The sequence below is a fragment of the Lolium rigidum genome, chromosome 6, assembly GCF_022539505.1.
Source record: "Lolium rigidum isolate FL_2022 chromosome 6, APGP_CSIRO_Lrig_0.1, whole genome shotgun sequence".
Lineage (NCBI taxonomy): Eukaryota > Viridiplantae > Streptophyta > Magnoliopsida > Poales > Poaceae > Lolium > Lolium rigidum.
This window is the reverse complement of record NC_061513.1, coordinates 313,704,563-313,730,172: the sequence shown is the minus strand read 5'-3', so window position 1 is coordinate 313,730,172 and position 25,610 is coordinate 313,704,563. Positions and strand designations below refer to the sequence as shown.

Sequence of the window (25,610 nt, the reverse complement as noted above, 5' to 3'; positions counted from 1 at the left end):
GGCAATTGATAGGATTGATAAGGCATTAAGAAAGAACATCCAGATTATTAATTATGTAGGCATGTTTTCCATATATAGTCGTACGTGCTCGCAATGAGAAACTTGCACAACATCTATTGTCCTACCAGCCGGTGGCAGCCGGGCCTCAAGGGAAACTACTGGATATTAAGGTACTCCTTTTAATAGAGCACCGGAGCAAAGCATTAACACTCCGTGAAAACATGTGTCCCTCACATCACCGCCATCCCCTCCGGTTGTCCCGATTTCGTCACTTCGGGGCCTTTGGTTCCGGACAGTGACATGTGCATACAACTTGTAGATACAATCTAAGCAATAAGTATAGAGCTCAAATCTAAGATCATGCCACTCGGGCCCTAGTGACAAGCATTAAACACAACAAGATTGCAGCAACAATAACTTCACAAACTTTATAGATAGACTAATCATAATGTATCAATCCATCGGATCCCGACAAACACAACACCGATTACATCAGATGAATCTCAATCATGTAAGGCAGCTCATGAGATCATTGTATTGAAGTACATGGGGGAGAGAATACCAACTAGCTACAGCTAGAACCCGTAGTCCATGGAGGAACTACTCACGGAGCATGATGGAGGCGATGGCGTTGATGGAGATGGCTTCCGGGGGCACTTCCCCGTCCCGGCGAGGTGCCGGAACAGAGACTTCCGTCCCCGAATCGGGGTTTCGCGATGACGGCGGCGCCTCGGTAACTTTTCCGGAGTTTCGTCAATTGGTACGGTGTTTTTAGGTCGAAAGGGATTTTATAGGCGAAGAGGCGGCGCAGGGGGTGCTCGGGGGCTCCACACCATAGGGTGGCGCGGGCCCGGGCCGGGTCGCGCCGCCTTATGGTCGCGGTGGCCCTCCGGCCCCTCTCCGACTCTTCTTCGGTGTTCTGAGCCTTCCGGGAAAAATAGGAGGTTTGGCGTTGATTTCGTCCAATTCCGAGAATATTGCCCGAACAGCCTTTTCGGAACCAAAAACAGCAGAAAACCTGGAACCGGCACCGTGGCATCTTGTTAATAGGTTAGTTCCGGAAAATGCATGAAATCATCATAAAGTGCAAGCAAAACATGTAAGTATTGTCATAAAACAAGCATGGAACAACAGAAATTATGGATACGTCGGGGACGTATCAGCATCCCCAAGCTTAGTTCTGCTCGTCCCGAGCAGGTAAACGATAAAAAGAATAATTTCGTAGTGACATGCTACTTACATAACCTTGATCATACTATTACAAAGCATATGAAATGAATGAAGTGACTCAAGGCAATGATCTATAGTTGCTAACAAGTAGATAACATATAGAAAAACTTTTCATGAATAGTACTTTCAAGACAAGCATCAAAAGTCTTGCACAAGAGTTAACTCATAAAGCAATAAATTCAAAGTAAAGGCATCGAAGCAACACAAAGGAAGATATAAGTTTCAGCGATTGCTTTCAACTTTCAACATGCATATCTCATGGATAATTGTCAACATAAAGTAATATGATGAATGCAAATAAGCAAGTATGTAAGAATCAATGCACAGTTAACACAAGTGTTTGCTTCTAAGGTGGAAGGAAGTAGGTAAACTGACTCAACATAAAGTAAAAGAATGGCCCTTCGCAGAGGGAATCAGGGATTAAATCAAGTGCTAGAGCTTTTTAAGTTTTTGAAATCATATAGAGAGCATAAAAGTAAAATTTTGAGAGGTGTTTGTTGTTGTCAACGAATGGTAGTGGGCACTCTAACCCCCTTGCTAAACAGACTTTCAAAGAGCGGCTCCCATGAAGGACGTTATCTCTACCGAGCAAGGTAGATCATCCCTCTTCTCTTTGTTTACACATGTACTTTAGTGTTTATTTATGGGTGACACTCCTTCCAACCTTTGCTTACACAAGCCATGGCTAACCGAATCCTCGGGTTCCTTCCAACAATCTCATACCATGGAGGAGTGTCTATTTGCAAAATTAAGTTGCTTACTGATGAATCAGAGCAAAACATGTGAAGAGAATTATTAATGAAGTTAATTAATTGGGGGCTGGGAACCCCGCGCCAGCTCTTTTTGCAAAATTATTGGATAAGCGGATGAAGCCACTAGTCCATTGGTGAAAGCTGCCCAACAAGATTGAAAGATAAAACACCACATACTTCCTCATGAGCTATAAAACATTGACACAAATAAGAGATAGTAAATTTTGAATTGTTTAAAGGTAGCACATGAAGTATTTACTTGGAATGGCAGGAAATACCATGTAGTAGGTAGGTATGGTGGACACAAATGGCATAGTGGTTGGCTCAAGGATTTTGGATGCATGAGAAGTATTCCCTCTCGATACAAGGCTTAGGCTAGCAAGGCTATTTGAAGCAAACACAAGTATAAACCGGTACAAAGCAAAACTTACATAAGAACATATTGCAAGCATTATAATACTCTACACTCGTCTTCCTTGTTACTCAAACACTTTTACCAGAAAATATCTAGACCTTAAGAGAGACCAATCATGCAAACCAATTTCAACAAGCTCTACGGTAGTTCTCCACTAATAGGTTTAAACTACATGAAAAAAAAACTTAATCATGATCTACTTGAGAGCTCAAAACAATTGCCAAGTGTCAAATTATCCAAGACAATATGAGGCATTTTCTGTTTCCAACCAAATAACCATAAGTATTGTAGCTTCCAACATTTATCATTGAACATTAAAAGTAAAACGAAGAACACAAGTGTTCATATGAAAAAGCGGAGCGTGTCTCTCTCCCAAACAAGGATTGCTAGGATCCGATCTTATTCAAACAAAAACAAAAATAAAAACACACAGACGCTCCAAGTAAAGCACATAAGATGTGACCGAATAAAAATATAGTTTCAATAGAAGAAACCTCGATAAGTTGATGAAGAAGGGGATGCCTTGGGCATCCCCAAGCTTAGACGCTTGAGTCTTCTTGATATATGCAGGGATGAACCGCCGGGGCATCCCCAAGCTTAGACTTTTCACTCTTCTTGATCATATATCATCCTCCTCTCTTGACCCTTGAAAACTTCCTTCACACCAAACTTCTCATAAACTTCATTAGAGGGGTTAGTACTCAAAAAACTTGAATCCACCTTGGTCCTGTAGTGACACATTGCAAGAACTTAATAAAACATTAGCTACAGCTCTCCGCGTCTAGAAAACCTCGCTTAAAGTCCACAAGAGACAATGCAAAAAACGAGACAGAATCTGCCAAAACAGAACAGCCAGTAAAGACGAATTTTAAATAAATACTCCCGTTGCTCAAATCAGAAAACTCAAAACTAATGAAAGTTGCGTACATATCTGAGAAACACGCACGTAAATTGGCATATTTTTCTGAGTTACCTACAGAAAAAACAGCCCAGATTCGTGACAGATAGAAATATGTTTCTGCGTGAAATCCAAATCTAGTATCAACCTTCGATTAGAGGCTTCACTTGGCACAACAAAACACAAAACTAAGATAAGGAGAGGTTGCTACAGTAGTAAACAACTTCCAAGACACAAATATAAAACAAAGTACTGTAGCAAAATAACACATGGGTTATCTCCCAAGAAGTTGCTTTCTTTATAGCCATTAAGATGGGCTCAGCAGTTTTAATGATGCACTCGCAAGAAATAGTATTTGAAGCAAAAGAGAGCATCAAGAGGCAAATCCAAAACACATTTAAGTCTAACATGCTTTCTATGCAAAGGAATCTTGTACACAAATAAATTCATGAAGAACAAAGTGACAAGCATAGGAAGATAGAACAAGTGTAACTTCAAAATTTTAAGCACATAGAGAGGTGTTTTAGTACCATGAAAATTTCTACAACCATATTTTCCTCTCTCATAATAATTTTCAGTAGCTTCATGAATAAACTCAACAATATAACTATCACATGCAGCATACTTTTCATGATTTCCAAACACATAATTTTTATCAAGTTCAAGAATAGTGGAATTAAAACTTTCAAACTTACTTTTATTAATAATATAACAAGGTAGTTGATCAATCTCAAGAGATATGGGACTCATAGAATAAGTCAAGAACTCTCCAATCCCATTTTCATTAGTAGTACAATTAATAGTATCAAGTAACATAGGACCATCATCTAGAGCTTTATCATAAACATTTGCTAAGCAAAATTCTTTAGTACCATGCATTTCGACATCAGGCACAAATAAAGCATTATCATAAGATTTATCAAAGTAGCATGGATTATCATATATAACAGTATCATAATTATTCTCACAAGTTTTACTCATAGGTAATATTTCAAGAGAATCCACAGGAACATAACATTTAACCTCTTTCGGTAAGCATGGAGGACAATCAAATAGTGTAAGAGATAAAGAGTTACTCTCATTAGAAGGTTGGCATGGGTAGCTAATCCATTCTTCCCCTTTTGTTCGTCGCTCTCCTCTTCTTTTTCATCCAATGAGCTTTCAGGTTCATCAATTTCCTCCTCTTTTTCATCCAATGAGCTTTCAGGTTCATCAATTTCTTCTTCCACCGGTTCCTGCAAATTGTGAGTGCATTCTTGTGCATTAATGAGTCTCTCTTTATAATCAAGGATATAAGGATTACCACTGTAGCATTCTATGCAAGAATTAAGGATAGTAGAGACATAATCTTTAAGGTCCTTACAAATAGCACAAGTTTCATAATTCTCAACCATGAAGGATTCTATCTCGGAGGCTCCCATAAATAAGACAAATTGTTCTACCTCTTCGAACCCATAATGAATATAGCAATTCCGATTATAGCTCTTAATTAAGAATTCCTCACTAAAGCCACATTGAAATTTAAGATGTTTAGTGTCCTGTCGAGAGCAACAGTTTATATCATGGCGTCTAAGCAAGATTATAGCAATTGTATTCAATTTTTCTATCATAGCACTCATTACTTTACCAGTTCTTGATTCTCTATAACAATTATAACATTCCATAAGCTCCAAGTAGGTTGTTGGTTCTCCCATGACAGCAGTTTTTAATTTTTTGGTTTTTCAAATTTTTATGGATTTTTGGGTATATGAGCAAAATAAAACAAAACTGAAATAAACTAGACAAAAGTAAACTAAGCAAAGTAATACTAGACAGAAATAAACTAAGCACAAGTAAACTAGGAAAAAGTAAACTAAGCAAAACAAAATAAAATAAAACAGAGAGAGAGGTAGAGTGTACTCCCCAGATGAACTTATGAGTAGAGCTATGCCTCCCCGGCAACGGCGCCAGAAAACAGTCTTGATAACCCACAAGTATAGGGGATCGCGGCAGTCTTCGCGGGTAGTATTACCCAATTTATTGATTCGACACAAGGGGAGGTAAAGAATACTTATAAGCCTTAACAACTGAGTTGTCAACTCAGCTGCACCTGGAAAAGCACTAGTAACAGGGGTGATGTGAAAGTAGCAGTAATATGAGAGCAGTAGTAATAGTAACACAGCAGCAGTAATAGCAATATGAGAGCAATGTCACCGGAAAATAGTTGATACTACTCCCAATGTCATGTAGAACGAGTATATAATGATGAGAGATGGACCGGGGTTCCCAGCTATCTACACTAGTGGTAACTCTCCAATAACAAGTGTTGGGTGAACAAATTATAGTCGGGCAATTGATAGGATTGATAAGGCATTAAGAAAGAACATCCAGATTATTAATTATGTAGGCATGTTTTCCATATATAGTCGTACGTGCTCGCAATGACAAACTTGCACAACATCTATTGTCCTACCAGCCGGATGGCAGCCGGCCTCAAGGGAAACTATCTGGATATTAAGGTACTCCTTTTAATAGAGCACCGAGCAAAGCATTAACACTCCGTGAAAACATGTGTCCCTCACATCACCGCCATCCCTCCGGTTGTCCCGATTTCGTCACTTCGGGGCCTTTGGTTCCGGACGATGACATGTGCATACAACTTGTAGATACAATCTAAGCAATAAGTATAGAGCTCAAATCTAAGATAATGCCACTCGGGCCCTAGTGACAAGCATTAAACACAACAAGATTGCAGCAACAATAACTTCACAAACTTTATAGATAGACTAATCATAATGTATCAATCCATCGGATCCCGACAAACACAACACCGATTACATCGGATGAATCTCAATCATGTAAGGCAGCTCATGAGATCATTGTATTGAAGTACATGGGGGAGAGAATACCAACTAGCTACAGCTAGAACCCGTAGTCCATGGGGGAACTACTCACGGAGCATGATGGAGGCGATGGCGTTGATGGAGATGGCTTCCGGGGCACTTCCCCGTCCCGCGTGGTGCTCGGAACGCAGACTTCGTCCCCCGAATTGGAGTTTCGCGATGGCGGCGGCGCCTCAGTAACTTTTCTAGAGTTTCGTCAATTGGTACGGTGTTTTTAGGTCGAAAGGGATTTTATAGGCGAAGAGGCGGCGCAGGGGGGTGCCTGGGGGATCCACACCATAGGGTGGCGCGGGCCCAGGCCAGGCCGCGCCGCCTTATGGTCTGGTGGCCCTCTGGCCCCTCTCCGACTCTTCTTCGGTGTTCTGGCCCGCGCCGCCTTATGGTCTGGTGGCCCTCTGGCCCCTCTCCGACTCTTCTTCGGTGTTCTGGAGCCTTCCGGGAAAAATAGGAGGTTTGGCATTGATTTCGTCCAATTCCGAGAATATTGCCCGAACATGCCTTCTACGGAACCAAAAACAGCAGAAAACATGAACTGGCACCGTGGCATCTTGTTAATAGGTTAGTTCCGGAAAATGCATGAAATCATCATAAAGTGCAAGCAAAACATGTAAGTATTGTCATAAAACAAGCATGGAACAACGAAATTATGGATACGTCGGGGACGTATCAGCATCCCCAAGCTTAGTTCTCGCTCGTCCCGAGCAGTAAACGATAAAAAGAATAATTTCTGTAGTGACATGCTACTTACATAACCTTGATCATACTATTACAAAGCATATGAAATGAATGAAGTGACTCAAGGCAATGATCTATAGTTTCTAACAAGTAGATAACATATAGCAAAACTTTTCATGAATAGTACTTTCAAGACAAGCATCAAAAGTCTTGCACAAGAGTTAACTCATAAAGCAATAAATTCAAAGTAAAGGCATCGAAGCAACACAAAGGAAGATATAAGTTTCAGCGAGTTGCTTTCAACTTTCAACATGCATATCTCATGGATAATTGTCAACATAAAGTAATATGATGAATGCAAATAAGCAAGTATGTAAGAATCAATGCACAGCTTAACACAAGTGTTTGCTTCTAAGGTGGAAGGAAGTAGGTAAACCGACTCAACATAAAGTAAAAGAATGGCCCTTCGCAGAGGGAATCAGGGATTAAATCAAGTGCTAGAGCTTTTTAAGTTTTTGAAATCATATAGAGAGCATAAAAGTAAAATTTTGAGAGGTGTTTGTTGTTGTCAACGAATGGTAGTGGGCACTCTAACCCCCTTGCTAAACAGACTTTCAAAGAGCGGCTCCCATGAAGGACGTTATCTCTACCAGCAAGGTAGATCATCCCTCTTCTCTTTTGTTTACACATGTACTTTAGTGTTTATTTATGGGTGACACTCCTTCCAACCTTTGCTTACACAAGCCATGGCTAACCGAATCCTCGGGTTCCTTCCAACAATCTCATACCATGGAGGAGTGTCTATTTGCAAAATTAAGTTGCTTACCGATGAATCGAGCAAAACATGTGAAGAGAATTATTAATGAAGTTAATTAATTGGGGGCTGGGAACCCCGCGCCAGCTCTTTTTGCAAAATTATTGGATAAGCGGATGAAGCCACTAGTCCATTGGTGAAAGCTGCCCAACAAGATTGAAAGATAAAACACCACATACTTCCTCATGAGCTATAAAACATTGACACAAATAAGAGATAGTAAATTTTGAATTGTTTAAAGGTAGCACATGAAGTATTTACTTGGAATGGCAGGAAATACCATGTAGTAGGTAGGTATGGTGGACACAAATGGCATAGTGGTTGGCTCAAGGATTTTGGATGCATGAGAAGTATTCCCTCTCGATACAAGGCTTAGGCTAGCAAGGCTATTTGAAGCAAACACAAGTATAAACCGGTACAGCAAAACTTACATAAGAACATATTGCAAGCATTATAATACTCTACACTGTCTTCCTTGTTACTCAAACACTTTTACCAGAAAATATCTAGACCTTAAGAGAGACCAATCATGCAAACCAATTTCAACAAGCTCTACGGTAGTTCTCCACTAATTGGTTTAAACTACATGAAAAAAAAAACTTAATCATGATCTACTTGAGAGCTCAAAACAATTGCCAAGTGTCAAATTATCCAAGACAATATGAGGCATTTTCTGTTTCCAACCAAATAACCATAAGTATTGTAGCTTCCAACTTTTATCATTGAACATTAAAAGTAAAACGAAGAACACAAGTGTTCATATGAAAAAGCGGAGCGTGTCTCTCTCCCAAACATGGATTGCTAGGATCCGATCTTATTCAAACAAAAACAAAAATAAAAACACACAGACGCTCCAAGTAAAGCACATAAGATGTGACCGAATAAAAATATAGTTTCAATAGAAGAAACCTGATAAGTTGATGAAGAAGGGGATGCCTTGGGCATCCCCAAGCTTAGACGCTTGAGTCTTCTTGATATATGCAGGGATGAACCGCCGGGGCATCCCCAAGCTTAGACTTTTCACTCTTCTTGATCATATATCATCCTCCTCTCTTGACCCTTGAAAACTTCCTTCACACCAAACTTCTCATAAACTTCATTAGAGGGGTTAGTACTCAAAAAACTTGAATCCACCTTGGTCCTGTAGTGACACATTGCAAGAACTTAATAAAACATTAGCTACAGCTCTCCACGTCTAGAAAACCTCGCTTAAAGTCCACAAGAGACAATGCAAAAAACAGAGACAGAATCTGCCAAAACAGAACAGCCAGTAAAGACGAATTTTAAATAAATACTCCCGTTGCTCAAATCAGAAAACTCAAAACTAATGAAAGTTGCGTACATATCTGAGGAACACGCACGTAAATTGGCATATTTTTCTGAGTTACCTAGAGAGAAAACAACCCAGATTCGTGACAGATAGAAATCTGTTTCTCCGCAGAAATCCAAATCTAGTATCAACCTTCGATTAGAGGCTTCACTTGGCACAGCAAAACACAAAACTAAGATAAGGAGAGGTTGCTACAGTAGTAAACAACTTCCAAAACACAAATATAAAACAAAGTACTGTAGCAAAATAACACATGGGTTATCTCCCAAGAAGTTGCTTTCTTTATAGCCATTAAGATGGGCTCAGCAGTTTTAATGATGCACTCGCAAGAAATAGTATTTGAAGCAAAAGAGAGCATCAAGAGGCAAATCCAAAACACATTTAAGTCTAACATGCTTTCTATGCAAAGGAATCTTGTACACAAATAAATTCATGAAGAACAAAGTGACAAGCATAGGAAGATAGAACAAGTGTAACTTCAAAATTTTAAGCACATAGAGAGGTGTTTTAGTACCATGAAAATTTCTACAACCATATTTTCCTCTCTCATAATAATTTTCAGTAGCTTCATGAATAAACTCAACAATATAACTATCACATGCAGCATACTTTTCATGATTTCCAAACACATAATTTTTATCAAGTTCAAGAATAGTGGAATTAAAACTTTCAAACTTACTTTTATTAATAATATAACAAGGTAGTTGATCAATCTCAAGAGATATGGGACTCATAGAATAAGTCAAGAACTCTCCAATCCCATTTTCATTAGTAGTACAATTAATAGTATCAAGTAACATAGGACCATCATCTAGAGCTTTATCATAAACATTTGCTAAGCAAAATTCTTTAGTACCATGCATTTCGACATCGGGCACAAACAAAGCATTATCATAAGATTTATCAAAGTAGCATGGATTATCATATATAACAGTATCATAATTATTCTCACAAGTTTTACTCATAGGTAATATTTCAAGAGAATCCACAGGAACATAACATTTAACCTCTTTCGGTAAGCATGGAGGACAATCAAATAGTGTAAGAGATAAAGAGTTACTCTCATTAGAAGGTTGGCATGGGTAGCTAATCCATTCTTCCCCCTTTTGTTCGTCGCTCTCCTCTTCTTTTTCATCCAATGAGCTTTCAGGTTCATCAATTTCCTCCTCTTTTTCATCCAATGAGCTTTCAGGTTCATCAATTTCTTCTTCCACCGGTTCCTGCAAATTGTGAGTGCATTCTTGTGCATTAATGAGTCTCTCTTTATAATCAAGGATATAAGGATTACCACTGTAGCATTCTATGCAAGAATTAAGGATAGTAGAGACATAATCTTTAAGGTCCTTACAAATAGCACAAGTTTCATAATTCTCAACCATGAAGGATTCTATCTCGGAGGCTCCCATAAATAAGACAAATTGTTCTACCTCTTCGAACCCATAATGAATATAGCAATTCCGATTATAGCTCTTAATTAAGAATTCCTCACTAAAGCCACATTGAAATTTAAGATGTTTAGTGTCCTGTCGAGAGCAACAGTTTTATATCATGGCGTCTAAGCAAGATTATAGCAATTGTATTCAATTTTTCTATCATAGCACTCATTACTTTACCAGTTCTTGATTCTCTATAACAATTATAACATTCCATAAGCTCCAAGTAGGTTGTTGGTTCTCCCATGACAGCAGTTTTTAATTTTTTGGTTTTTCAAATTTTTATGGATTTTTGGGTATATGAGCAAAATAAAACAAAACTGAAATAAACTAGACAAAAGTAAACTAAGCAAAGTAATACTAGACAGAAATAAACTAAGCACAAGTAAACTAGGAAAAAGTAAACTAAGCAAAACAAAATAAAATAAAACGAGAGAGAGAGGTAGAGTGTACTCCCCGGGTGAACTTATGAGTAGAGCTATGCCTCCCGGCAACGGCGCCGGAAAACGATCTTGATAACCCACAAGTATAGGGGATCGCGGCGGTCTTCGCGGGTAGTATTACCCAATTTATTGATTCGACACAAGGGAGGTAAAGAATACGTATAAGCCTTAACAACCGAGTTGTCAATTCAGCTGCACCTGAAAAGCACTAGTAACAGTGGGTGATGTGAAAGTAGCGAGTAATATGAGAGCGATAGTAATAGTAACACAGCAGCAGTAATAGCAATATGAGAGCAATGGCACCGGAAAATAGTTGATACTACTCCCAATGTCATGTAGAACGAGTATATAATGATGAGAGATGGACCGGGGTTCCCAGCTATCTACACTAGTGGTAACTCTCCAATAACAAGTGTTGGGTGAACAAATTACGGTCGGGCAATTGATAGGATTGATAAGGCATTAAGAAAGAACATCCAGATTATTAATTATGTAGGCATGTTTTCCATATATAGTCGTACGTGCTCGCAATGAGAAACTTGCACAACATCTATTGTCCTACCAGCCGGTGGCAGCCGGGCCTCAAGGGAAACTACTGGATATTAAGGTACTCCTTTTAATAGAGCACCGGAGCAAAGCATTAACACTCCGTGAAAACATGTGTCCCTCACATCACCGCCATCCCCTCCGGTTGTCCCGATTTCGTCACTTCGGGGCCTTTGGTTCCGGACAGTGACATGTGCATACAACTTGTAGATACAATCTAAGCAATAAGTATAGAGCTCAAATCTAAGATCATGCCACTCGGGCCCTAGTGACAAGCATTAAACACAACAAGATTGCAGACAACAATAACTTCACAAACTTTATAGATAGACTAATCATAATGTATCAATCCATCGGATCCCGACAAACACAACACCGATTACATCGGATGAATCTCAATCATGTAAGGCAGCTCATGAGATCATTGTATTGAAGTACATGGGGGAGAGAATACCAACTAGCTACAGCTAGAACCCGTAGTCCATGGGGGAACTACTCACGGAGCATGATGGAGGCGATGGCGTTGATGGAGATGGCTTCCGGGGGCACTTCCCCGTCCCGGCAGGGTGCCGGAACAGAGACTTCTGTCCCCCGAATCGGGGTTTCGCGATGGCGGCGGCGCCTTAGTAACTTTTCTGGAGTTTCGTCAATTGGTACGGTGTTTTTAGGTCGAAATAGATTTTATAGGCGAAGAGGCGGCGCAGGGGGGTGCCTGGGGGCTCCACACCATAGGGTGGCGCGGGCCCAGGCCAGGCCGCGCCGCCTTATGGTCTGGTGGCCCTCTGGCCCCTCTCCGACTCTTCTTCGGTGTTCTGGCCCGCGCCGCCTTATGGTCTGGTGGCCCTCTGGCCCCTCTCCGACTCTTCTTCGGTGTTCTGGAGCCTTCCGGGAAAAATAGGAGGTTTGGCGTTGATTTCGTCCAATTCCGAGAATATTGCCCGAACAGCCTTTCTGGAACCAAAAACGGCAGAAAACAGGAACTGGCACTGTGGCATCTTGTTAATAGGTTAGTTCCGGAAAATGCATGAAATCATCATAAAGTGCAAGCAAAACATGTAAGTATTGTCATAAAACAAGCATGGAACAACAGAAATTATGGATACGTCGGGGACGTATCAATCACATGTTGACCAAAGTCAACATTTCACACTCATTATTTGAGAAACAAGTTTTGAATGAGCTTCATTAACTCATGTGAATTAAATAACCATTGTACTTTAAATACTATTTTGAATTACAATCTACAAGTGAGCAAGTATGAGCCTAAGCAATTAAAGGTCAACACATTACTTTATATCACTTGAGAAAATGATTTAAATGAGGTGCTACACCTCATAGATTTAAATTCCTAAAATTTGAAATAGTTTAAATGGGCTAGACATTGACTATATAGCCAATATTTGCTTCTAGCCCATGATCATGACCATAACCTATGATATATTTTTACATACTAAATTAGAGTTGGTTAAATGTGAATTAATGCAATTGGATTCACTACAAAATTCAAATTGGTTGATTTTTAAGATTTATTTGAATACTGAAAAGTCTCTGGTTTGTTAATTTTGCTATTCAAATTCTACCCAAGATCTGGGGTTGAAACCGAGTGAGGTTAGTTAGAGCATTTCGTGGGCTTTCCAAAACATTTTGAAACACAAGATTTGGATTTGTAGATTTAAAACTAGTCAATTTCTAGTACTGCACCAGTATTGATTTTCAATCTAAAAGAATTTATTGAATTCAAATAAAAGGGCCAGCGCGGGAAACTTGACGGGCCAGAGAGAGGGAGAGGAGTTGGGCTGGCCCAGCTATGCGTCTGGCGCGAGCGGGCCGCCTGACAGGTGGGCTCCAGGCGTCAGCGAGCGTTAAACGCCGAATCGGTATGGACTAAGGTGAAGCGTAGGATTAGAAACGAGATCAACGGTCGTGGTTCATCGTCTACCGCGACGAGAAGCAGGGTTACGACGGCGCAGCAAGGGGGTCGGAGGGTGTACCAGGCCGCCGGCGGTCGAGGGAGAGGTACGAGGCGATGTTGGCGAGGGTGTAGAAACTCCCGGGTGCGGTGGCGGAGCTTGGCGACGCTCCGGTCGATGGCGATGGTCTGCGGGCTCCGGCGGAGATGATCTTGCAATTCCGGCGATGGAGGCGATGGTGGAGTGGAGAAGGGGTCGAGGAGAGCGAGGGAGGAGAGGGGAGGCCGATGGTGTGAATGGTTGGGTCGAGAGAGTGCTCCTTTTATAGTGCCCAGATGGTGTCGTGGTTGCTGTGGGAGGTCGTCGACGGCGTGGCGTCTCCGATGCTCGAAGGGGCAAGCTAGGGGGCGCAGGAGATAGGCGACGGCTAGGCGGAGCTAACGCGCGTGATTGCAAGCCGGATGATGGTCTGAGGCGTGCTAACGACGGTGGAGTTCCTGCAGTATCGTGGCGGCAGAACTTTGATAATGGCGACGGTGTCCGGGCGAGCGTCGGCCAATGGGCGTGTCTAGGAGGGAGAAGGAGGGGTGGTGATCACGCGTGCGAAGGATAAAGGCGAGAGGAGGACGGGGGCGTCCGGGCGAGAGGTGTGCCGGCGGGTACCGCGGCATGCCCATGCGCGCGGCCGGCGTGTATCGGGCGCGGTGATCACGACGCGTCCGGGGCGTTGTCGTGCATGGTTTGGAGAGGCATCGTGTCTAGTGTGTCCAAGTACTCCCTAGTGCATCTAGTCGACAAGGTTTGAGGGATCGAGAGAGGGATTGAGGTAGGGTGGCATGGTGGCCGGCATGAGAGCTTGGCATGGGCGAAACTTGATCATTGCCTCACTTTAACCGGAGCAAATGAGTTGGGTTCGATGCGGAGGAGGTACCGGGGTGTGATGATCACCAAATTAAAGGGGTGGAGGCTAAAAACCAGTGGGTATAAGCATGTATGTCAAATTGCAATTCATGCCTGCCAAGTGTTCGATAAAATGGCCGCATGAAAATAAAGTTTGAATTTCGAAAATCTTTTTGGTGCACTTCATTCTTATATTTAAGGTGATGGAAAGGTGGTGGTGGTGTCCATTTTGATGAAGTTTTGCAATATTTCAAAAAGTGGATCATCTTCATTTTGATTCAAAGTCCTCACTTGTCAAATCTCTACTGGTCAACCTGGTCAACTTTAGCCATGGTGGTCAACATGAAAGTTGTTGACATTGACATGGTCTTGGATGAGGTGGCAAGGGTTAGCAAAGTTTGGTTTAGGAAAAGATATAACCAGAGGTGCAAAGAGGGGAAGATATTATAAATGTGACATATGACCATTATCATATGTGTGATAGTTTTGAGTTTTGCTTTGATTTGATTTTGATTTCTTTGATGCAAGTGTGTTTGTTTATCATATATAAGAGTTTTACAAACCATAGATCAAGCAATGGTGGCCTTTGGTGAAGATTTGCAAAATTGGGCTAAGTGTATGTGAGTGAATTTTGGGATTTTCTCACTAATTGATTTCTCTCCATTTGATTTGACTTTTATTGACTCTAATGTGATTCTTATTTGTTTACAAACATTTTCCAACCATTGAAACCAATTCAAATGGTCTTGCTCAAAGATTTGCAAAATTGGCCTTAATGCATAAGAAGTGAAAATCCAAATTTCTTGATTTCTTATTTTATTTTTCTTGGCTTCATTTGGGCAAGGTCTAGGGTCCATGTGATGTGAGATTAAGTTTAAAGATGGTTTCACACCATTTGGGTAAGGTCTAGATGCTTAGAACAAGATTTGGGAAAAATGGCTAAGTGCCACATATGCATCTATGCATAGGTTGCATTTGATTTTTAATTTGACTTGGCTTGACCCAATTGGTGTTGTGAAGTGTTGAAATGGTATATAGGAGTAATCCCACCATTCACATCAAGTCCCAGGGCCAAGATCCTCAATTTCGCAAATTTGCATTTTACTCTCATATGCCTCTATGGCATTTTTAGTTTCTTTTTATTTTCTTTGGATTTTCTTTGGATTTGATTTGATAGGTGCTAGGTAAGGTTTATGAAGGTTTTCCAAACCTCTAAATAAAGTAGAAGGGTATAGGGTAAAGATAATTTCAAATACTAACAGCAAGCAATCATAGCAATAGCACAAGAATTAAGCAAGATTACTATGGATCAAACTTAATTGAATAAAAGTTTTTGTTAGTTCTAAAATTTGAAAAAAGGGAAATTCATTTGTTTTGTTTTGCAATTTTTGGGATGTTACACTTGTCCACTGATATGCAGCAGAGGTGGCGATGACCCTTTCCTGACGGAACTGGGCCGCAGCAAGTCTCGGTTTTTATTTGCTACTAGTAAGCGTGCCCGTGCGTTGCACGGCTTAACAATGATTATCTCAACAAACACTTCCACGTGGATTTGTTAAGGCAGTTATTGTTACACTTGTCTTAACACTCATGCAAGGACAATAGGAGCAGACTCCATCTGTTAGTGGTTATAAAGCTTCTCTCATTTTCAACAAATACAAATAAAAGCCCATAAAATGTTTCAAAATCTATAAGGTCTTGCCATTTGTTGTCGTTCGCATCAAATACAAATGAAACCACTTAAAAGATCTCAAAATCATATTACTCATAACTACCATCCGAGTGAAGAAAATGCTTCTAAAAATATGTTCAACGCTTAATTACTAAGCTATAACGTTCAAAAATATAAAACCACTAAGGTACTTACATTTAGTGAAGCACTTTGAAGATTGCATAAATCATTTATTTAGAACCTGAAATGCCCCTTTTCATGAATTTGTTTGATAACCACAACTTATTTAATAGACTGTTTAGAAATGTAACGCTACATATCATGCAGGACAGACATAATCTTACAACAGTTGCAAATACTGTGGTATTGCATCTCAATCTATTAATACTTGCACAGAAAGGAGCAACACACACGTAAGTAACCCAACATCAGGTCTGAAATTGACGTAGCCTAAAACTTCTCAAACCTACAATATACAAACACAATCATGTAAGTTCCAAGTAGAATCCATGGCTAAGATCTGTTCTAGGCAAAAAATAAAAAGATACTCTTCACGTTGTAATCTACCTCGCTGGTGCTTCTTATCTCATTCAAAAAGAGTATTTACATAACAACTTACTTTGCTGACGCCTCCTTGTTGCTCTACTGGTGAAGCTTGTCCTATTGTCATATTGATTTCTTCAAGTTCTTTGAACCTGCACGAATTGGCATATACTTGCAATCAAATTCTCCTAATCTCTATGCCAGCTCCGCCACTGCAAGAAAGAGAAAAACATGTACAACACCACAGAACTGCAAAAACTACAGCTTTTGTTCATGCGCATCATAGTATCTAGAAACATTTAATTTGTTTGAGATGAACTTGCCATGCATATGCACACTGAAAACAAAAACGCTAATGAAAAAAGGGTTGTGCAAAAACTAAGTTTATTTAGCATATACAGTAAAGCAGAAAATCTGTGCTGCAACTCACAGTAAAGTCTGCTGACAGAAATCGGAAGGCAAATACTGATATGGTTCAAAACTTTTCAAGAAATCTTCTGTGGGAATTAACATGCACAAGAACTCGTACTATAATTGCTAGCAACAAGTTCACTTAAGATATAGCCAACTAAGCTTCAATGTGTCAAGAAGTATATACCTGGAACAACTTCCAATATGTTACGGTTCTTTGATGCCTCATCCCAAAACTGGCGGAACCTACCAGTCTGTAAGCAGATGAAATGAGGTTTAGCAATAAATACTCAATACACGCTAGCTCTCAGACATCTATATATTGGTCAATTAATTAGACGAAGTATGTACCTCTAGGTAGCGAGAAAGGACTATCAATGTCTTGAGCTGCTCCTCCATTTGCTGAAATAAAAGAGCATACAAGTCAACTCCACATAATGGCAGCTCATTCAGGAGATCCAACACAAATGCTACTAACAGATGCACAACCAGAAAGACACAGTATAGATATCTCATATCTTATACATCTGTAAGACAAATTTGTGTTGTGTGAAATTTCAATATTTCAGAAATCAGAAGGAATACTTTAAAACCAAAAACATATTACTCTGGATGATATCTTTGATGTGCAAATGAGCATATATACTGAATATAAAGATGCTTATTCAATGAACTATAATCCTACAGTAATTTACAACATTTTGCACACTGGTATTATATATGTTACAAGGTCAATGTAACAATCAGCTTTCAGATGAGATGAAGAATAAATGACCTACAACAAAAATTCAGAGGAAGGAAGCGGTGGATCCAGATCCAGGACCAACTCATCTTACCAGCCAGCTACAACAATTTCAGCAAGAGCGAACTACACCCAAAGCAGACACACGGTTAGTAATCAGCAGCCAAAAACACACGCACACACAGCTTAGTAATCAGCGGCAACAGCCAAACACACATCCGAGGCAGAGCACGCCATGCTCTCCCCTCGATCTCCTCTGATCCTCACTCCCCTCCCCCTCCTCACAGCTGGGGCCCCTAGCTCCTCCTTCCCCTCCGGCTACATTCCCTTCCGTGCTAGCCGTCCCCATCCCCTCCAATCGACCTCGCCCCCAACTCCCTGTCCTACCTCCCCTGCTGGCGCTCGACGGCGCCCTGCGCGGCCTAGAGCTTCCGAGGGCCTATGTCCATCTCCGCTTCCTCCATTAGATTCTCTGCTCGATCCAGCGAGGCTCTGGGTTAGACCGCTCAAGGCGGCGAGGGCAGGCGTGGAATGAGGAGATATATAGGAAGGAGGGGAGAAGGAGCTTACCATGGAGGACCGTCGAGTGGGATGTACCGCCGGCCCTGTACCAGCTGTCGGGGAGGGGCGGCGGCGGCCGAAGCTGCGGTGTGGCGGTGGCGGCGGCGGCGAGATTCCCATGCCCGAGGAATGGAAAGGACGTTTCTATTCTGCTAGGGGCTGTGGATTTGGGGACGGGTAGTTTTCCTCATCGGACGGAGTGTTCCGTGGAATATTCCTCTGGAGGTGGAGAATGGTCAGTCACTGTAAAATGCTAAGTGCACACAAGATTAACGCTGACGGTCTGATCGAAACTACTGGGGCTAATCGTGTGGTGGTAATCTTTCCGTGTACAATTGACGGGGTGGCTTTAGAAAAATTCTTGTTGGCTCTTTTATTAGTAGTGGAGATGCATGCTTCTACAACAAAAATGATTACGGACTGTAGAAAATCTCTAGCGGCAGAATACAAACACCAGGAGGATCTCAATATAAGATTAAAGAAAAAATAGACGTCGAAATACGTTTCTTGAAGCCTTAGTGCTACTCCACAGAACGCAAGGAGCGGGCCCGAAGATATGATATTACTTCTAATTTAGTAATCCGCCATGAAAGTTTATGTAGATACATTTAAAATTTGATAAATCTTAGACAACTTTAATGGACCAGAGGGAGTATATTTTATCCATCTCATCTCATAATACTACCTCTTTCCATTTTTAGATGTCAAAAATTTATCTAAATTCAAATGTATCTAGATACTATTTAAAGTATAGATACATCTAAATTTAGACGAACCAATTGACATCTATTAATGGACTGAGGGAGTATATTAATTCACCTAGTACTATATGCCCTTTCCAGTTACAATATAGCAGTTTACCATGAACACCCATCCATAATCTAGTGCCTAGCTATTACAAAGTTTCGGCATAAAAGATCAGAGGTAATCTATAGATAGACATGGAGAATTATTTCTTACTCCGTGCAACTACAACCATAGCTTCAAATTTTCAAAAGCTAAATAGGTGGATCACCTCCTCGGAATAATTAAATCAGTTGCATGTATGTATGTCTTCGCTCACCTCCTCCTCGGAGATGGCAGTAAGCTCAGAGAAGAAATGGTAAGAATCTACTATATCGCTGTCCTCGCCATCGCAGAAAAATGGCCTGGAAGGCACCTCCAAGCCATCAACACCACCTTCAAGCATATCTATGACATCGCTCATCATCGGCCGGTCGTGGGACTTCATCTGGATGCAGCAAAGCCCAACAATACACAACTTCCTCTCCACATCATGCATCTCAGCCGCTGCAGTAGATATGTCATCCTCTCCTACTTCTTGCTTCTTTAGCTGGTCATACACCCATGACGGATAGTATTCCTGACTCGAGTTGGCTGCATTCAGGTCAGAGTTCCTACGTCCTCCAGCCATCTCTAGCAGCAGCATCCCAAAGCTGTAAACATCGGATTTGCTCGATATGGCGCCAAAGCTTCGGGATATCATTTCAGGAGCTATATACCCGACAGTTCCCCGTAGAACACTCAGTGGCACAAAACTGTTATTCTTTGGGTAAAGTTTGGCGAGACCAAAATCAGCAACTTTGGGGATGAAATTGCCATCAAGGAGAATGTTGTGTGGCTTGATGTCAAAGTGTACGATTTGCATCTCACACCCTTGATGGAGGTAGTTGATCCCCCTGGCAATGCCCAATGCAATCTCAGTGAGCTTGTCCCAAGAGAAAATCTTCTCCGCGGAAAAAATGTACTTGTCGAGAGAACCTTCAGGCATGTACTCATAGACTAGCGCCCTCCTCATTTCCTCAGAGCAGAACCCCACTAAACGAACTACATTCACATGGTGGATCCTGCCAATTGTGGAGACCTCACTAATGAAATCTTCTCCATTACAATTGGAGTTACCGTCTAGCATCTTCACCGCAACATGAACATCGCCTGGGAGAAGCACTCCCTTGTACACGGAGCCACAGCCCCCTTGGCCCAGTTTATCTCTGAAATGGCCTGTGATTGCAGTGATGTCTGTATAGGCGTACCTCACCGGGCCAATCATTTGTTGCATCCAGAGGAACTTTTCAACCGCATCAATTGTGATCCTTGTTTTCCAATACTTGTGGGCAAGGAAGATTAATACAGCCAAGGGTGCGAGGACAAATCTGCAGAGCACTTCCCAAACAAGCCGACATGCTTGCATAAGTTGGACAACCACATAATGTATGTATGACTGCGGAGGTTATGGTTAAAAGTAGGTAAATATCACATACCAAAAAGAAACCTGAGGCCATATATAGGATATATTATGGTTTCAGCATCGGAAGATAGATATGCAGTCGTTACACGAACATAACGTCCAGCTCTTGATATTTGTATCTGCTCATCGTAACCATATAAACAGCTTATGAATTGATTCCCAGTAAAAAAAATAGCACGAAACCAGTGCACTGCTGTTGGATCAGAGAAAAGCTTTTTGAAGTAGCTGCAAGCCAGAATTGAGAGAAAATGATTTTATGAGAAGGGCACAGTTCTTATATATACAATTATAAAAAAACAAATTCGGGAGGAAATGGGCTCACCTTGTTGAGTTGTTCACGCATTTGTTGATAATCTCAGCCGTCGAGGAATTTCTACGAAGACTAGGAAAAGGAAATTCAACAGAAAATCCCATCCTTATGAATTCCATGATGTCAACATAACTTGCATTCAGTAGCTCTTGGTTGGAGACTAAAAAATCCGATCGTGCACCAAAGGGAATCATGTTCAAGCTTCGACAAAAAGGTTGGAGATATACGATTTCACACGGAAATATGTCAACCCAGACATAAACATGTGCATTTTTGGCACTCAGGCAAGCAACAGGTTTGTACCAACTATTATTCACTATTGCTCGGGAACAATTAACAAAGCATGCCCAAGCGGCAGTAGCAGAGAAATCGACATAGCCATCTGAATCAATTATTCCCCCAAAAGGGAGAGAGGAGTAAGGAAGAGGGAAGCTGCTGTTCATGTCCAAGTTGGCATTCACAGCCCAGAAAGATGAAGTGGTGTAGTTGATGGTAGCCACATAGTATGCTGTATTGCCCATGAAAATTATAGCTTTACTATCGCTGCAAACCAGCTCGTGTGACTGAGAGCCACACTCAGGTGGATCATCTCGCTGGCGGAAAGGAGACCGGACATCCCGGAGATGACCGCAGGAGAAACGTGGGCATCCATCTCCTCCCTCGACGTCTGCTGCAAAAACTGAAAGCACAAATAGGACCATAAAGGTTTGCAAGGCAATGGATCGATGAAATGCACCAGTGTTCGTCATGACAGCTTCGCAGGTTGATATCGTAGGTTTGCTGTTATGAAGAAGATTACTACTTATTCAGACGACACAGGCCTTATAAGAGGTAGCTATCACAGTACAGTAGGGTTAGTACACATATAGCTATCAGTACCGAAATTTCCAATCAGTGCCCTATTTGACTATTGATTGTATCCAGTGATGGGTCACACTCAAATCACTACATCACGTACAATTGACCACAATAACTAAGGAGGGCAGATATAAGGAAATCTAAGAAAGTGTCTCAAGTTCAAAAGACCCACCTTCTGGCTGTACGCATTTCCATGAGGTAGCAATAATTAAGTGCACTAGGTCTACCGAGTACTAAATCATGGACGCTAGCGAGCCTTCAGTCGCACTTGGTTGACTAGAACACGGCGGGGGTGCATGCACATTTGGAAATTGTACACCACAATTAAGGCAACCTGCTGTTAGACCATTATAGTAATATGCTACTAGCTAGACTGAGTTGACTGCCACTTGCAACGCCTTTTCCTTCTATATACGTGCAGCGCCTTGCTTGCCTTCGTATCTTCCTCTTCCTCTCCATATCTGTTACAGCACAGCAAGATGTGTACACTGCTTGTCACAGCCTTCCTACTTTCTCTTATCAACCACAGAACCAACTTGGCCATGGCGTGGGACGATAAAGATTTCTTCAGGTACTGTCCACCCTCCAAGTGCAGCAAACATGGCCCAGAGATTAGGTTTCCTTTCCGGCTCGAGGCCAGCAATACATCATGTGGCAGGCTCTGCATGGAGTTAGCATGCTCCGGCGAAGACACCATCCTAGTTCACCCACTTCTTGGCCCATGCAAAGTAACCCACATATATTACAGTCGTCTTGTCATTGAACTCATCCCGCCTCCAGCCTTGTCTCCCTGTCCGCTCCAGAAACTCATCTCCCAAACCATTCCAATTCAATACGCCTATGCAGAGCAGTCAAACCAGGCCCTTTGTGGCATATATGACGAGAGGCACGTGATGCTTGTATGCTGCTTGCGAGAGATAACACCAAGCATTGGAGCTGCTGGGCCAATCTCCTGCCTTAGCAACACAACTCACTTATCGTATTTATTGCCGACTTATCTACTTATGACAGATCTTCCATTGAGCTGTGAGGTCATCTCAGGCGACCTAGTCCGGTTACCCTATCCGAGGCAAGACTGGTCAGCTACGCTCAATACAAGTGTAGAAAGAATCCTCGAATCAGCAGAGATGACACTGGGATGGGAAGATCAATGGCAGTGCTATGACTGTGAACACAAGGGGGGACGGTGTGCATTCAGCTCGCAAAGGAATAAAACATTCTGCATGCCACATGGTATAGTTCCTAACTGGCCATTAGCACAATATGATCGTGGCATCCCCTTTTATTTTGTGAACTAGTTTAAATTTAATTGCACCTTGAAGTTTTTTTACCAGAATTTTCCCATGCTACAATTCAATATGTTGCAGTCTGAAAGATTTTTAACCTATAAAACGTTTGAGCAACTACCAAGCTTTTTTAAAAAGTACAGTTACTTTTTTTCTTCCTAAATCAACAACCAAATCTCAATTTTCGTTCTATTTGCAGGTTCACGCATCAAAGTCATTGCAGGTATTACCACAGACCATATATTTCTATCTATTTCAAAAGAATAATAAACGTAGAAAAATATAGGAAACGAAGCTTCCCAATACTCACAAATTGCATTTTTTAGAAAATGGAACAAATCATCTCCCAACATCTGCAGATGCACACACAACCAACGTTTATTACAAACTCAGTCAGCATGTGGCCACCATAACGATTCAGACAAAAGAAAGACAATAACAAGCAGAGCCAAAAATATAGTTTGAAACACCAGATTTAATTTATTTCCGTAATATGGATACTACATGCTGGTCTTATCCACATTACAATCAGTAAGTAATTGTTTCCAATGTTAATACAATATGCTAATTTCATTTTTTCCGAAAAGGGGAAGCCTCTGCATCAATTGATGAATATAGCCGTTTATTTAATTATTATTGAACACCGGTGAACACTAAAAAAAAAGCCATTATTGAAGTTTGTTTCCAAGAGATTACATCTCAAGGGTCATATAACGTCGATACATGAATCAACCATCTAAAAAAAGATACCAACCTGAAGCGCCTTCGCATCAACATGATGTCTTACTCCAAACGCACTAGTCGTATAAATCTCGTTCAACTACTTCCAAATGGTTGCACACACAAATCATGACCTGCTTGTGCTCCGCGGGCTGGATAAATGACCATGCACAAATCCTGTGTTGTGCAATTTGCTAATTTCATGTTCTCTGTTTATCCAGCAACATCATCAGTGGCCACATTAATTGTTCTTCTCTTGATAGTGGCCACTGCAGTGTATCTTTCACTCAAGACAAATTATAACAAAGAGATACATTTGAAGGTTGAAATGTTTCTCAAAACATATGGAACCTCAAAACCCACGAGATACACCTTCTCTGAAGTTAAAAAGATAACCAGACGGTTTAAGGTAAAAGTAGGACAGGGAGGATTTGGAAGCGTATACAAAGGTGAGTTACCAAATGGAGTGCCTGTGGCAGTTAAGGTGCTGGAGTACTCTACAGGAGAGGGAGAAGTATTCATCAATGAAGTTGCAACCATCGGACTAATCCACCACGCCAATATTGTCCGCCTCGTGGGATTTTGCTCTGAAGGGACGAGACGGGCTCTTCTCTACGAATTCATGCCTAATGAGTCACTGGAGAAATACATATTCTCACGTGATTCTCATGTTTTCCAAGATCTACTAGTACCTCAGAAAATGCTAGACATTGCATTAGGCATCGCCAGAGGAATGGAGTACCTACACCAAGGATGCAACCAGCGCATCCTTCACTTTGACATCAAGCCACACAACATCTTGCTGGACTACAACTTTACTCCGAAAATCTCAGACTTTGGCCTTGCAAAACTGTGCGCCAGGGATCAAAGTATAGTCACCTTAACTGCAGCAAGAGGTACTATGGGATACATTGCACCAGAGCTATATTCTCGTAACTTTGGAGGTGTATCCTACAAGTCAGATGTATATAGCTTTGGTATGCTAGTGTTGGAAATGGTGAGTGGAAGGAGGAACTCAGACCAAGATATTGACAGCCAGAATGAGGTTTACCTCCCGGAGTGGATCTATGAGAAAGTAACCACTGGCCAGGACTTGGTATTTTCAAGGGAACTGGCAGAGGAAGAGAAAGTAAAGATGAGACAGCTGGCCATCGTGGCACTGTGGTGCATCCAGTGGAACCCAAAGAACCGGCCCTCAATGACAAATGTGGTAAATATGTTAACAGGGAGGTTGCAGAATCTACAGATACCACCAAAGCCTTTTGTTTCATCTGAAACTTACCCTGTGCCACAAAACATGGAGAACACAGTACCATAATTTAGTGGAATAACTGAGCTATCCTCATGTGTGTATTTTGGACTTTCAGTAACCAGCATGTAATATTTCACGTTTTTGCAGCATATCAGATTCAACTCGTATTTAACAGTTAAATTGGGAATGATAGGATGGTTACCTTATTACGTTGTTGTAGTGATTTATCCTCACTCAAGTAATTCTGCAATGCAGTTGTCCTACCGGAATTCCTGACTTCAAAATACAGTTGCGCGAACTGACATGAGTTCTGGACTTGGTTACATGCATGGTGCGAACAGGGCGATTTATATCAAATTTATCCCCACTTAAATCCGTTGTTCCTGGGACCTGAAATTGCATTAGGATAGTCTTGGATTAATACAATAAATGTGTTGCTGGTTTTTTTTTGTCCTAAACAGAAACACACAAATTCGACATTGCAAATTGACAGAAAAGAATTTGGCAATGGAGACATGGCCGGAGAGAACACCACTTTGTATTAAGCTCGGATATTAGTTAGCGACCTATTCATAGTACAAGGGAGATTACATTAAGAGGTCGTTTGGCTAGACATCATAAGCTTCAAATTTTGATATGGGCAAAAGTACTCAGTAAACTAACTAGAATGTGAAACATCGGTACCTTGACAAGACGACTATTTGCAGAACTGTGGACAAAGGTGATGATGAGTGGGATGAGGCGGATGAAAATGTGGAACTCCTATTGCACTGTGTGTA

The 25,610-nt window shown here is 41.3% G+C and overlaps 1 protein-coding gene, 1 long non-coding RNA gene and 1 pseudogene across 3 annotated transcripts; 1 reads left to right on the top strand and 2 right to left on the bottom strand.

Moving 5' to 3' along the window:
* Positions 1–16,233: 16,233 nt before the first annotated feature.
* On the bottom strand, positions 16,234–17,846 carry LOC124659437. The gene is made up of 5 exons (XR_006989581.1): positions 17,634–17,846; positions 17,206–17,256; positions 17,042–17,108; positions 16,520–16,595; positions 16,234–16,366 (listed from the first exon to the last, which is right to left on the bottom strand). It is a non-coding gene; the product is annotated as an uncharacterized LOC124659437 (long non-coding RNA).
* Positions 17,847–18,992: 1,146 nt separating this feature from the next.
* Positions 18,993–24,875, bottom strand: LOC124660431 (rust resistance kinase Lr10-like). Of its 2 annotated transcripts, none has more exons than XM_047198245.1 (3): positions 20,728–24,875; positions 20,419–20,630; positions 18,993–20,320 (listed from the first exon to the last, which is right to left on the bottom strand). In XM_047198245.1, the coding sequence occupies exons 1-3, from the start codon at positions 21,462–21,464 to the stop codon at positions 19,191–19,193; spliced, it is 2,079 nt and encodes a 692-aa protein (XP_047054201.1). In that variant the 5' UTR covers positions 21,465–24,875; the 3' UTR covers positions 18,993–19,190. The 2 variants fall into 2 exon arrangements, with proteins under 2 accessions (XP_047054201.1, XP_047054202.1); XM_047198246.1 differs by having other exon boundaries at positions 20,419–20,524; positions 20,728–20,866.
* Positions 22,032–24,915, top strand: LOC124660432 (annotated as a pseudogene).
* Positions 24,916–25,610: the final 695 nt, after the last annotated feature.

Coding starts and splice junctions, on each gene's coding strand:
- LOC124660431 (XM_047198245.1), bottom strand. CDS start 21,464: ATGACGAACACTGGTGCATTTCATCGATCCATTGCCTTGCAAACCTTT. Junction 20,631..20,727: donor TGCGTGAACAACTCAACAAG/GTGAGCCCATTT, acceptor TCTGGCTTGCAG/CTACTTCAAAAAGCTTTTCT. Junction 20,321..20,418: donor TGGCCTCAGGTTTCTTTTTG/GTATGTGATATT, acceptor TTGTTTGGGAAG/TGCTCTGCAGATTTGTCCTC.